Source organism: Esox lucius, chromosome 8 (genome assembly GCF_011004845.1).
Source record: "Esox lucius isolate fEsoLuc1 chromosome 8, fEsoLuc1.pri, whole genome shotgun sequence".
Lineage (NCBI taxonomy): Eukaryota > Metazoa > Chordata > Actinopteri > Esociformes > Esocidae > Esox > Esox lucius.
The window spans coordinates 6,514,098-6,526,758 of NC_047576.1; the positions used below are offsets into that span (position 1 = coordinate 6,514,098).

The window sequence follows — 12,661 nt, forward strand, 5'->3', positions numbered from 1 at the left end:
ACAAAATGATAGTACATATACCTGAGATTTTATAGTTGTGCACATTTAATATACATTTGTGACCATCTCCATACCAAACTTCATGCTAAAATCTTAAAACATTCCTACATCTATATATTTTTCCAGTATGAACATGCCCATGGCAGATCAGAGGACTGATTGCAGGAATGAGGGACAAAAGACTAAAAATCACAATGTCGCTTTATTCATTTTATCACATGTGAATTCAGATCTTCAAATGGCAAGATTAGTCAATGCACTAGAAATATATGTTACACTTTTAAAGGTGATTCTTTTGAGGCCTCTGGTCCACTGATTCCTAAGACATTGACTGAACCCCACCCAAGACACGACACGACACACAATTACCAGATCCTAAACACCCAACAAACATGGGTTTCAATTTAATCTCTCATCCGTTACAATAAGCCTTTCACATAAACAGTAAAACTTCTGCACCTAAAGCAAACTAAAAAAAACAAAAATAAAACAAAGGATATTATGGATACAGCACTTTTTACAAAAGGTAAAATGAAGTAATACAGATTGTTGAATTTACAATATGTACCTAAACCAACAGGACTTTCCATAGCAAACAGGGCTGCCAGACACATTCCATTTTACTCCTTCGGAAAAACAAAAAGTCATGGATTTACAATGCGGTTATGACATTTCAAAACTCACAGGAAGCTCTCAGGTCGAGAGGTTTTGGTGACAGGGGATTCGTGAGAAGGGGCCTAGAAAGACCATTACAGTTACAAACCAATGAAGCTTTCTGGAATGTCCAATAGGCTCTGCCAGCATACAGGTACTGTGACGAAAACAGAGTCTTTTCAAAAAGAAGGTAAAACGGACCAGGATTTTAATCGTCAAACTTGATCTTCTTGCCCTGAGGCTTGTCTCCGAATCCACCACCTCTTCCACCTAGTCAGGGGGTGAAAAGATAAACGGCCACCATCAGTCACTGAGTTAAAAGCCAAATCGAATACAGAACGTTTGATAATGTCACTGAAGACACAAGGAATGTTCTTTTTTAAAGTAAACTTGGGACCGGATCAGTACCTACTATCTATTAAGTTTCCTCACAGGGTATCAGATTTAAAAGTATCCATCACATCCGGTCCAAACCCAACCGCTCACCCCAACCGGTCCAACGACCGAACTGTACCTCTAAATCCACCGCCACGCCCGCCACGGTCACCTCCTCTGCCTCCCCTGAAGCCGCCGCCACGACCCCCCCGGCCACCACCGAAACCACCGCGGCCGAATCCTCCGCCGCGACCGCCCCCTCTGCCACCGAAGCCTCCGCGTCCTCCGCGGAACCCGCCGCTGTCGCCCTTGGGCTTGGCGTAGTCCAGGTTCACGCTGCTACCGTCGATCTCGCCTCCCTCCATGGCTTCTTTGGCCGCCTTGCAGTCGTTCTCACTGTCGAAGTCCACGAACCCAAAGCTGGACAGACAACAAGGGGAGGATTAGGGACACTATTAGGAACACCAGGCACACGTAGTCAGGAAGCCAGAAGGAAGTACCGGCATGCCAATGAAATGGAACGGTTCCCTGCTGGTAACTATGGGCGTGGTACTATTGGGTGATTTTGTCCCACATCAGACATGGGCAAACTGCCACGGAGGTCCAGGCAGGTGCCGGTTTGACTGTGAATTGAATCTACTTCTCTTGCGAATCCAAACTCCGTCACCACGCGGACAGGTGGAGCTCATGAGAAGAGGTCTGGGAAGGCGAGTAGGAAGGAGTTAGAGCCGACTCACCATTTCGAGTTGCCCGTCTCGCGGTCTGTGACCACCCTGGCACCTGTAGCTCCCTCGAAGGCGTCCCTGAGAGACTGGTCTGTGGTGTCCTCAGACAGACCTCTGACAAAAAGGGTTTTTGTTGGACCTCCTGGTAGAGAGGGGGGAAAGGAAACCACAGTCATACGAAAGCCATGGAGACGGCAGGCCGCGATACTGACGGTGTCCCAGGCTGTGAAGTTATAACCCACCAGATCCTCTGCCACCGCCGTCTCTGCCCGCGCTGTTCTGGCTGAACTCGAGCCGGATTTGCCGGCCCTCAATCTCAGTGCCATTCAGAGACTCCAGGGCTTCTTTTGCTGCCTCCGTGCTCTCAAACTCCACAAAGGCAAAGCTGCACAGGAAAGAGAAATAGTTTCAGAAACCCACCGGCGAACTCTGGGCTGTGACGAGGGCGGGGTTGTGGACACATTGTTGCACAGCAGACATGGGCATCCCCCAGGGTCGGAGGTGCCCGTTCGACCCGTGACGTGGCTCTACTTCTCGTGCGAATCCATACAACGCCACTGATCGGGCAGAGAGGAGCTCATGAGAAGACTCCGGCAGCGTGGCCAGACACCCACCGCGCCGCAACCGGCCAGTGACCACGGCGATTCGGCTGTACCACGGAAGACCCACTCACCCTTTGGGTCGGCCGTTGTTCTGTGGTACTCTGATGGAAACGGCCCCTTCGAAGGCACTCTGAAGGGAGTCCTCTGTGGCACTGTATGACAGGTTGTTGACGATGAGGGTCTTGCTTTCGGCGGCTCCTTGTGCTGAGGGTGAAAGGAAGCAGAGCGGACGCCGGGGGAATTAGCAAGACAAAAGCACTGGGATGATATCGAGTAGCGAAGAGAAAAGACTGGTCTTGGCAAGCTAAACGAGTCCGGGTGAACGTACCAGGCGCCCGTGGTCCTTTTTGGCTCTTCTCGCCAGTGTAGTCCACAAGGATGGAACGTCCCTGAACGTCAGCACCCTGAGCTTCCGTTAGCATTTTCTCTGCAACCGCCTCTGTCTTGAACTCAACATATGCAATGCTGTGTGGTGGGGGGGGGGGGGGGGGGGGGGGGGGGGGGGAAAGAACAGCTCGGTCAACTTGGCCAATCTAATGAAAACATTACAAATACATTCTAACCAAGAAATAAGATCTGGTCCTCACCCTCTGTTTGAGCCGTCCTGGCCGGGGGGTACTCTGATTTCAACAGCGTCGGCAAACACTTCCATGAGGTCATCTTTAGTCGCGGAGAAGGGCAGGTTCTTCACAAACAACGTCCGCGCGTCCCTGTCTGTAAGGCAACAGGAGAACGTCAGTGGGCATGTTCCCACGATGACCAGAGCTTATGTTACAGCGCCCCCATTGGTGGGCGCAGGAAAAACATCTCACCCTTCTTATCCTCTTGGGAGTTCTCTTTGCTGCGGGCCTTGTCCAGTTTCAACTCCTGCCCCATGAACTTCTTGCCGTTGCAGGTGTCCATAGCTGTCTGCATGTCTTCCGCCGAGGCAAAGTCCACATAGCCAAATTTCCTGGTGCAAGAGACGTATATTAGAAGACGGGAATAGAACCGGGTTGGCCCACACGGTGACGACAGTAACTGTACCAGCGATTGAGGATAGGACCAGCAGACAATAGCACACACTGGTACCGAAGACATAGCACTGGCTTTGATCTACCTCCGTACAATCACACGCGAGTACTGAACAACTACAGGTGTGCCAAGAAATGGAGGGACGCTAGTTACTAAGTCAATCACCAGTAGGATCATCTACTTGCATTTATCCCTCCAGATTTTTCTCAATAGTTCTCAAGTGTGGCTCATTATAACAAGAAATCAGCATCACTTACTTTGAAGCGCCAAGTCTGACATCCTGAACCTCAAGGTTCTTCTTTGAGAAGAAAGCTGCCAGTGCTTCTTTGATTTCATCGAAATCCTTATTTGCGTTCAAGTTGCCAACAAATAGACAAAATGTTCCTGGCGGGGGAAATTATTTCTCTATTAGGACATTTGCAACTTACATACACACTGACAACACACATTTTTATACACAGGTCAGAATAACATGAAGGTGTCATCAAACGAGTCAGTATTAAGTCCCTTGTTTGTCATCATGTGTATTGAGTGGTTGTGGTTAAAGGCTGGGGGAAAAGGCCTTTACCTTCGCCTTCCGATTTGGCCTTCTTGGCCGGCGGCGTCTCCTTTTTGTTGTCAGCCTTCCGCTTTGCAGGAGTGGATGGAGCCTCTGTGTGTGTGGGGGGGGGGGGACATGTTAGAACTGAGAAACTACCACTAAGTCACAGGGGTCATTAAGAAGTCGACCATTTTAAATCCTCAGCGTCAGAAGGGAGGGGCTTAAAAACCTGCCACATCTTAACTGGTCTGAATGGATGAGATCCATTTTGATCCCACAGCATATTTTATGCCTAAGCCCCCCCCCACCCCCACCAATATGCTAACAGACCAGAAGGACATGACAAAAACCTGTGTGACAACCACTAACTACATGAATGACAAATGAGTAAGAACAACATTACTAACCATCTTCCTCCTCATCGTCGTCGTCGTCCTCGTCGTCCTCATCATCATCTTCCTCGTCGTCATCCTCCTCCGACTCATCCTTAGCCTTCACCATGCCAGCTTTCTTGGCCTTTGCTGCGGGAACAGGGGTGGTGTCCATCTCCTCCTCCTCAGAGTCTGGAATAAACAACGGACAATTTGGTCTTACCACATGATCAAAATCAACAGCGACAGGTTACTTTACCGGCCGGGGAGAGTGCACATCAGAACAAATAAGTAGAGACATCAAATATATTCAGCATTAAGTCCCTTAGTGTTCATCAAGTGTGCCAACGCTCCACTGGCCACTGTTCTCCTCTACAAAATGTGCCGTGTCCCATTAAAACCATCACCAGGGGTTTTACATGCAACCTATTGACGTAAGACTTACGCGCAACGCCCAAGACAGGCAGCGGGGCCCCAGCCTTACCATCCTCATCATCGTCGTCCTCCTCCTCATCATCTTCAGACTCATCCTTGGCGGCTGTGACCTTCACGGTAGGTTTGGCGGCTGCCTTCTTGGGAGGCGGAGCCTCCTCTTCTGATTCTTCATCTACATTCAGAGGAGGGTAATATTAAACGGGGGGAGCACTGCTGGCAAAACCACCCGGAGGCAAGACTGGGTTCCTACTGTGGAAGTGTGCCAGCAATTGAGGATAGGACCAGCAGACAATAGCGCACACTGGTACCGAAGACATAGCACTGGCTTTGATCTACCTCCGTACAATCACACGCGAGTACTGAGCGACCACAGGTGTGCCAAGAAATGGAGGGGGTGCAGGATACGAGCAGCTAACTCACTAACACTTTTCAGACACGCCGTTTCACAAGTAACCGATAACGTTGAGTTATATCCAGACACATACCATCGTCATCCTCGTCATCCTCATCCGACTCTTCTGCCTTGGCAGGGGCTTTGGCTGGGGTCTTCTTTGCCGGCGTGGCTTTGGCTGGGGTCTTCTTGGGCGGTGGGGCTTCCTCCTCAGATTCTTCCTCTGAAAGTGTCACATTGATTTATTTTCAGCATTGATACAACTGATGGAATTGGAACTGATATAAACTGAGTAGATATAGACTGTACAATACAGGGTAGGTCTGAAGATTGCGTTCTTACCGGAGTCGTCGTCCTCCTCCTCTTCACTTTCTGCCTTTTTAGCTGCTTTGCCGTTTTTTGCTGCTTTAGGTGCAGGCTTGGCTGCGGCCTTGGCCGGTGTGACAGCCTTTTTGCCTACTGGTTTTGGTGGGGCCTGGAAATACCGAAGTGTTAGCTGACTAATTAAAACAGGAAAACATGTTATTAAGCTCAAACACAGTGGTCGTTCTTACCTCTTCCTCACTCTCCTCTTCACTGGATTCCTCCTCCACATCTTTAGGTGGTGGTGGGGCCTTTTTCTTGGGGTTAGCTTGTTTCTTTGCTGCCTGTGGGGGGAAAAAAGTTTTAACAGCGTTAATGTTAGGTGCCAAATAACATTAAAAATGTATTAACTAACGTAACCGTGTATTCACAGTGTCAAATATTAACGCGTGTCTAGACTAGAGGGGTACAGCAACAGCCACTGGAAACTAGCACCTCGTGTGAGGCATGACCAGCAGGCAAACAACCCACGTGGAGCTCAGAAGTGTGGCGCAGCTGTAGCTGGTTGTAACGTTCTTCCCTTTGGCCCTATTAGCTGCTTCAACTATTGTCGCCACGTGTGGAGTTAAGAATAACCGACGCGAAAATCCATTAATAAAGTAACAACACTGTATAAATAAAACGCCAATGCACGTGAAGTCATGTTTTACCGGGACTAGCCGGACAGCTAGTTAGCATTTGCTAAACGTGTAGTAGCACAATAACCAACGGAAGTAAGACCATGAGATGGAAGTTCTTAACTTTAACTCTACACAAGTATCCCGAGTCACGCATTTAATACATCTAATAACATTTCGATATGTAGTTTGTTGCTAAACGGTTAGGAAGATAAACCAGTAGAATGGTTATGAAAAACCACGCTTTGGTTCGCGAACGCGCATGGCCATTTTGGGCCAACGAAACTGCAAGAGTGTAATGAGAAAACATGGCTGATCAAATCTGGGTCGAGAAGAAACGATCGACTGTTTATTCGCTTGTACTCTATATCGCAAAAGAACAGAGAAAGGTTCTAGAGACTCAACACAATCTATTCGTATTTAGCTAGAGTTGCGTGGTACAACGAAAAACTAACATGCGTGATTCTCTGCCATTTTATTATGTCGGGTTGTCGTCATTCGCAATGCAGGAACTTCATTTTAGATGTAAAAAAACAACAGTATCGACAAAACCACCCAACGCGTAAAATTAAATGTAACACATTATAATAAAATGTTTCTTACCTTTGCTAATTTCACCATGTTTCTGCTGTGTTGCGTTTCTATGGACGTATAGAATAAGGTAAAAAAAAAAATATTACTGCACGTGGCCCAACCTACTCCGTGGGACACTGAGAAAGAAAGACAGATACGTAGGGAGTCGCGCTGGTTACTTTCCGGCTCTGCGCGTGCACTCTACTCCGCCCACATAACAAAATCCTCCACTCACAGATCAAACATTTGCATAGTGTCTGCGTATGTTCTTCACGTGCACGCAATTTTACGTTCAAGAAACATAGCACAAGCAACCTTCGAATGTTAAATGAACGAATCAGCAGTGTGAATCGCAAACTTGATATGTTGAATGTTGATTCTTTGTTCATCGTACCGTACAGGTCCCACCAACTTCTGTTATTACAGTCTAATTGAAAATATTACAAATTTGAGAAAAACAAGTCCAAAGGCTTGTGTTCCATCCTTGCCCTGACATGTTATGCCATAATGCATACATTAAATTGCATGCCATGTAGATATTATGCAGCTATAATTGTATTATGTCGATATGTGCAGTTGGATATATAATCAAACGCTCAATACATTTCGTGAATTCCTAATGGATACAACCATAGAAAATAGAACACTAGATAGGTTGATGACATTAAGACCCATCAATTTGGCAGCCATTTTACCTGGGACCAAGTCTAAACCACCTACAATATAAACACATGGTAGAAGAGATTTTTACAACGGCTGTATTTCCTTAATATTATATAAATAACCACTTTTGTGCATACAATGGCAGTATTTTTCAGAATATTAACAAAGACATATATTTGAATAGTTTTCAATAATCTATTGATTTAAGAGTACAAAATGGCTATGGTATCTAAAGTATTAGTATAGTGAATAGTAATTAGATACAGTGCAAACGTATATTTATTTAGCTATGTCCTATGATAACAATTTACTATGATTTTACATTACAAATATATGCATGTATTGTATATGCCTATACATTCAAATATTATATTATAATAATATTTGGTGTTTTTGTGGACAAAAGCTAACCAGGCTCGCCATCTGCTGATTATATTCAGTAAAGTTATTTAAGGAAAACAATAATTATGCATACATTGTGTGCAACATGAATTCAGAACTACTGTAGCAAGCTGAAAGTAGCTTTGACCGTTAAACAAACATAATTTTGTTAATACTGTAAGGTTATGTAATAATGGTTAGCTTTCTTGTTGATTGATTAAAAATAGCTATATAAAATATGTTTTTATACCTTTGTTTATTATTATTCATGCATATAACCTTTTTCCCACCTCCATCGTTGTCCTTTTTGTGGAGGAAGTTGCTGCCGCATAAAATGCCACCACGTCTAGTGTAAGTGGCTTGACTTTTCCACGCTAGTCCCAGGTAAAATGGCGGATATATTGGGACAGATTGGACCGTCCGGTCTATGCTTTGTATGTTTGTATTCATTCACAGTTGTTTAGATTTGACGCACGTGGTGTTCACCATCCGCGTGTAAACCACGTGCTTCTTCACTTTAACGTGCTGGTGGCCAGAGGCAAATTATTTAGTTCTAACGTAATCTAATCATAAGCTATCGACTTTTTCATCCCCTAAACATCTGTGATCGGATTACTTTAATAAATATAAATATTAGTGATGCAACCTTGATAATGTATAATCTTTAATCTGAGTATTAGGTGATGCAGAGTGTTAGGTGATAGTTCCTCTTCAGGGCTTGGTCAATATATATACAATTACAATTAAATCCCACATCGGGTCCCTATGAACGAATTAGCTCCTGGACAGTCTGTTGCGCTACTAGACGACAGTCGAAAAATGAGTGTAAAATGAGTGTAGAGGCTTTCAATTACGAAACGCTCTTGTCCATTGATTTGTTTACTTCCGGCAGAACCAAACAGGATTATTTTTGTTATCCTGTTTGGTTCTGCCGGAAGTAGTGAATAGGCTATGAAAAGTAGTTAATTCAAACACTAGTGTATAGGTCCAGTATATAGGTCCAGACTTGTAGTTTGAGCAAATGCATAATTTTCCCATGAATAAGCTATGGACAAACCAAGAGGAGATATACAAGTGATAATGATGTGCAGGTGGTCTGGCAACACAGGTGCTCAGAATTCTGGTGATTGACCAAACTACTCATCTGTCAATAAAGAACTCAAAAGTTTAATATTGATATTCAATGATTTCAACAAGTAGGTAAACCTACAGAACTTATTTCTGGTTGTTTTCTGAGACTTTTCTGTCAACTATAAGCCTATATGAACGGCAAATAATGAATTGTGTAATTTGAGGCACTTTTATGGTAAAATAAGAAAAATAAATGTTTGTTTCTCCTACATCAGTAGTGATGCAACCATGATAACGGATTGCATCTGAGTATTAGGTGATGCAGCGTGTTAAACGATAGATCCACTTCAGGGCTTGGGCAATATATATACACTGCTCAAATAAATTAAGGGAACACTTAAATCACACATCGGGTCTTGAAGAACTAAATGTATTAAGGATCAAAATCTTTACTGTACATGGTGTAAGTTGTTGAGAACAAAATGACGTAACAACGGTCAATGGAAACCAAAAGCACCAATACGATTGAGGGCTGGATTGAAACTCACAACGAAAATCAAAGTAAACAATTGAAATGACAGGCTGTTCCAACTTGTGTGAAATCCATCATGGCAACTTATAATGTGACTCAGTAGTGTGTATGGCCCCCACGTGCCTGTATGCACTCCTGACAACGTCTGGGGGTGCTTCTGATGAGACAGTGGATGGGGTCCTGGGGGATCTCCTCCCAGACCTGGATCAGGACATCAGTGAGCTCCTGGACAGTCTGTTGCGCTACTTGGCGGTGTCGGATGCATTGATACATAACATCCCAGAGGATCTCAATTGGATTCAGGTCTGGGGAACGTGAGGGCCAGTCAGTGGCATCAGTGCATTCGTTATCCAGGAACTGTCTATACACTCTGGCCACATGAGGCCGGGCACTGTCCTGCACCAGGAGGAACTCAGGGACCACTGCACCAGCGTAAGGTCTGAGGGTTTCATCCCAAGAGCAGTCAGGGTACCATTGGCTAGCACGTGGAGGTCTATGCAAACCCCAAACCATCACTGACCCACACCAAACCGGTCATGCTGGATGATGTTGCAGACAGCATAACATTCACCATGGTGTCTCCAGACTCTTTCACATCTGTCACATATGCTCAGTGTGAACCTGCTCTCGTCTGTCAAGAGAACGGGGCGCCAATGGCGGACCTGCCATTTCTGGTGTTCTCTGGCGAAAGCGACTTGAGCTGCATGGTGCTGGGCTGTGAGCACAGGTCCCACTACAGGACGTTGGGCCCTCTGTTTCTGACACCCTCTGTTTCTGTTTCTGACAGTTTGGTCAGAAACATGCACACCACTAGCCCACTGGAGGTCATTTTTTTGGGCTCTGGCAGTGCTCCTCCTGTTCCTGATCCACAAAGGATCAGATACCGGTCATGTGGCTGGATGGTTGCCCTTCTATGGCCCTGTCCAGCTCTCTTTGTATAACGGCCCGTCTCCTGGTATCTCTACTATGCTCTTGAGTCTGTACTGGGAGACACAACAAACCTTCTTGTGACGGCATGTACGGCAACTACGTGTGCAACAACGTGTGGGCTGCAGGTACCGCCTCATGCTACCAACAGTGACAATGACACTAGCAAAAAAAACAACTAGAGAAGAATCAGTCAGGAAGGATAAAGTGAGAGCAATTGTCTGTGGCCACCACCTGCAAAATCATTCCCTTTTTGGGGGTTGTATTGCTTTTGCCTCTCCGGGGCACCTGTTGTCACTTTCATTTGCACCAAAACAGGTGACCTTGGTTCAAAATTACTTATGCTTCCTGACTGGACAGATTGATATCCCTGAAGGTTAATTGACTTGGTGTTATACTGTCATGATTGTGTCTTCCCAAAAAATGTTTGGGCAGTGTATATGTATATACAAGCTTAGCAAAGGTAAGCCTAATTTGTCGGAGTCTAATGGTTAAATTACTCTACAGGGGGGCAGAAGTTAAAACTTCAAACGTTTTGGGCACAAACTGACTCAGAAGAAAACAAGGAGCCTCAGACAACTTGCACCAAGAATGTTATGTTAAAGCTTCTGGTCCTGTGAGGACCATACCACCACCATCGAAGAATGTGGAACAGCCCTTTTTCTTGTAAGAAAAAAATGTGTAGGTGTTCTAGCTCAACTTGAAAATATCCAGGATCCCATAAACAATAGTGTTTAAGGCCTTCTCTGAAATAAATGACAATATTAGCATTAAGCCCACAGCCTCCTCAACTAATCCATTGCAAGAAAAAAAAACTCTCAAGTGAGAAGTTCAAGAGTTCAAATGCCTCTGAAATGATTGCGCTAGTAAGTCTAGCCAATAAGGCCACTAGTACCTCATCTAGACTCCAGCCTGCTTATTCTGTAAAGGCATTCAGCTCTGGTTCTATTCTCAATCTGTGCACCCTGCCAACAGTAAACTATGTAGATTCTGCTGCCTTTGGCATCACTGACACATTTATTATAGACCTGCAGGACTTGGTTCAAAACTTGGAGATCTCTTGGAAGCATAGAGAACACTTGGAAAATGCCCAGAAGCTATGGGACAGGATCCGGTCTGCTATCACTAGTTTGCCTAACAGCACCAAGAAAAACAATAATGCGCTTTAGTTTGCCTGAAGAGGTCAGCTCTGCAGAGCAGAATATCCAGCCATACACCCTCATCTGACAATGAGACATTAATCTAGATTGCAGAATGACTGTCTTCAAAGGCGTTAATTCTTCCCATAGTCTTTCAGCAAAGAGCCTGTAGAAACTCTCTAGTCATAATTTCCAAACTAAAGCTTAGCAAGGAGTGGGTGATATCAACATCCACCATCTCTACTAATATAATCCAGACCATGGTCAAAGATCTGCAGAAGAACATGTATCAACATCCACCATCTCTACTAATATAATCCAAACCATGGTCAAACATCTGCAGAAGGTCATCCACCCTAATAAAACTTCAGATATTGCAACTGGCACCTCCCTGCCTACAACTCAGGAAAATATCTGACCTCTAGTGTAATGTAACTAAAGACGTGTTTTAGAAAGTTTGGGACGGTGCAATGTGTCTGGTGTCTCAACTCAGCGGGACATCCTAATCACACAACATTGTGCCCATTTGCTTCCTCAGTGGAGCCGACATACAAGCTGAGGTGGTCAAACTAGTCTCAAACACTCAGTGTGAAGAAGGACCAACCTACGAAGTAATACAATTACATTCAGAGGATTTATTACACTGTTGTGTGGTCTTTTAATATTGTTTTTCCTACAGCAAAATACATTTTATACAACGTGAGTTGCACTAATATTTTGGTCAGACTAGACTCTTTATCATTGAGCTAACACTTTGAGAGGCATGACAACCTTTCAACATAGTACTTTGGAATGCTTCCGAGTAATGTCATTCAAGATCACATTTGAGAATAATGCATTCTAATAATAATAATAAGAAGAAATAACTATGCAGAAATAATGGTGAACTTTATTGGAATATTCATACATCAATTGTCAGGGATATTTACATTAGGAGTTTCAACAGTTAGGTATGGAATCCCAGGAATGACAAATGTTAGCAAAAGGTTATTTTAGGAGTAAATTATTTAAAAGGATAGTGAAATATAAAACAGTGTTTAATCATTTCCTTTATGCCAATAAATTAAATTAAACAACAGTAGATTTTACCCTTGCAGTTATCATTCATACACCCTTTATATTTTTCAACACCTCACTTTTTCTCAGGTCTAGAACTGTTGAATAATTTATCTATTTCCTGTTTTCTTCACGAGACACATTTCCCATTTTGCTGATCCCATTTTCCTTGTGTCATATTACAATTAGAAAGTTGTGTCTAAACTACCTGGGCATAATCTGATACACCAT

General features: G+C 44.3%; 1 protein-coding gene and 4 non-coding genes across 6 annotated transcripts; all 5 read right to left on the bottom strand.

Moving 5' to 3' along the window:
* Window positions 1–183: 183 nt before the first annotated feature.
* On the bottom strand, window positions 184–6,830 carry ncl (nucleolin). 2 transcript variants are annotated; one of them, XM_010898715.5, is made up of 16 exons: window positions 6,692–6,830; window positions 5,663–5,755; window positions 5,451–5,583; window positions 5,203–5,331; window positions 4,767–4,889; window positions 4,319–4,474; window positions 3,939–4,022; window positions 3,628–3,754; window positions 3,169–3,308; window positions 2,944–3,070; window positions 2,685–2,821; window positions 2,428–2,560; window positions 1,997–2,139; window positions 1,767–1,896; window positions 1,169–1,449; window positions 184–924 (listed from the first exon to the last, which is right to left on the bottom strand). In XM_010898715.5, exons 1-16 carry the CDS (start codon window positions 6,707–6,709, stop codon window positions 863–865), a joined length of 2,016 nt encoding a protein of 671 aa, XP_010897017.3. In that variant the 5' UTR covers window positions 6,710–6,830; the 3' UTR covers window positions 184–862. The 2 variants fall into 2 exon arrangements, with proteins under 2 accessions (XP_010897017.3, XP_010897016.3); XM_010898714.5 differs by having other exon boundaries at window positions 4,728–4,889.
* On the bottom strand, window positions 2,215–2,343 carry LOC114839673. The gene has a single exon (XR_003782061.1). It is a non-coding gene; the product is annotated as a small nucleolar RNA SNORA75 (small nucleolar RNA).
* Window positions 3,375–3,511, bottom strand: LOC114839676. The gene has a single exon (XR_003782064.1). It is a non-coding gene; the product is annotated as a small nucleolar RNA SNORA57 (small nucleolar RNA).
* LOC114839675 lies at window positions 4,556–4,628 on the bottom strand. The gene has a single exon (XR_003782063.1). It is a non-coding gene; the product is annotated as a small nucleolar RNA SNORD82 (small nucleolar RNA).
* Window positions 4,973–5,109, bottom strand: LOC114839677. The gene has a single exon (XR_003782065.2). It is a non-coding gene; the product is annotated as a small nucleolar RNA SNORA57 (small nucleolar RNA).
* Window positions 6,831–12,661: the final 5,831 nt, after the last annotated feature.

Bases quoted from the DNA above. Each gene is read 5' to 3' on its own strand.
- ncl (XM_010898714.5), bottom strand. The intron at 5,584-5,662 runs GTAAGAACGACC...CGGTATTTCCAG, and splicing joins AAGAGGAGAGTGAGGAAGAG to GCCCCACCAAAACCAGTAGG. The intron at 2,822-2,943 runs GTGAGGACCAGA...CCCACCACACAG, and splicing joins CAGGACGGCTCAAACAGAGG to CATTGCATATGTTGAGTTCA.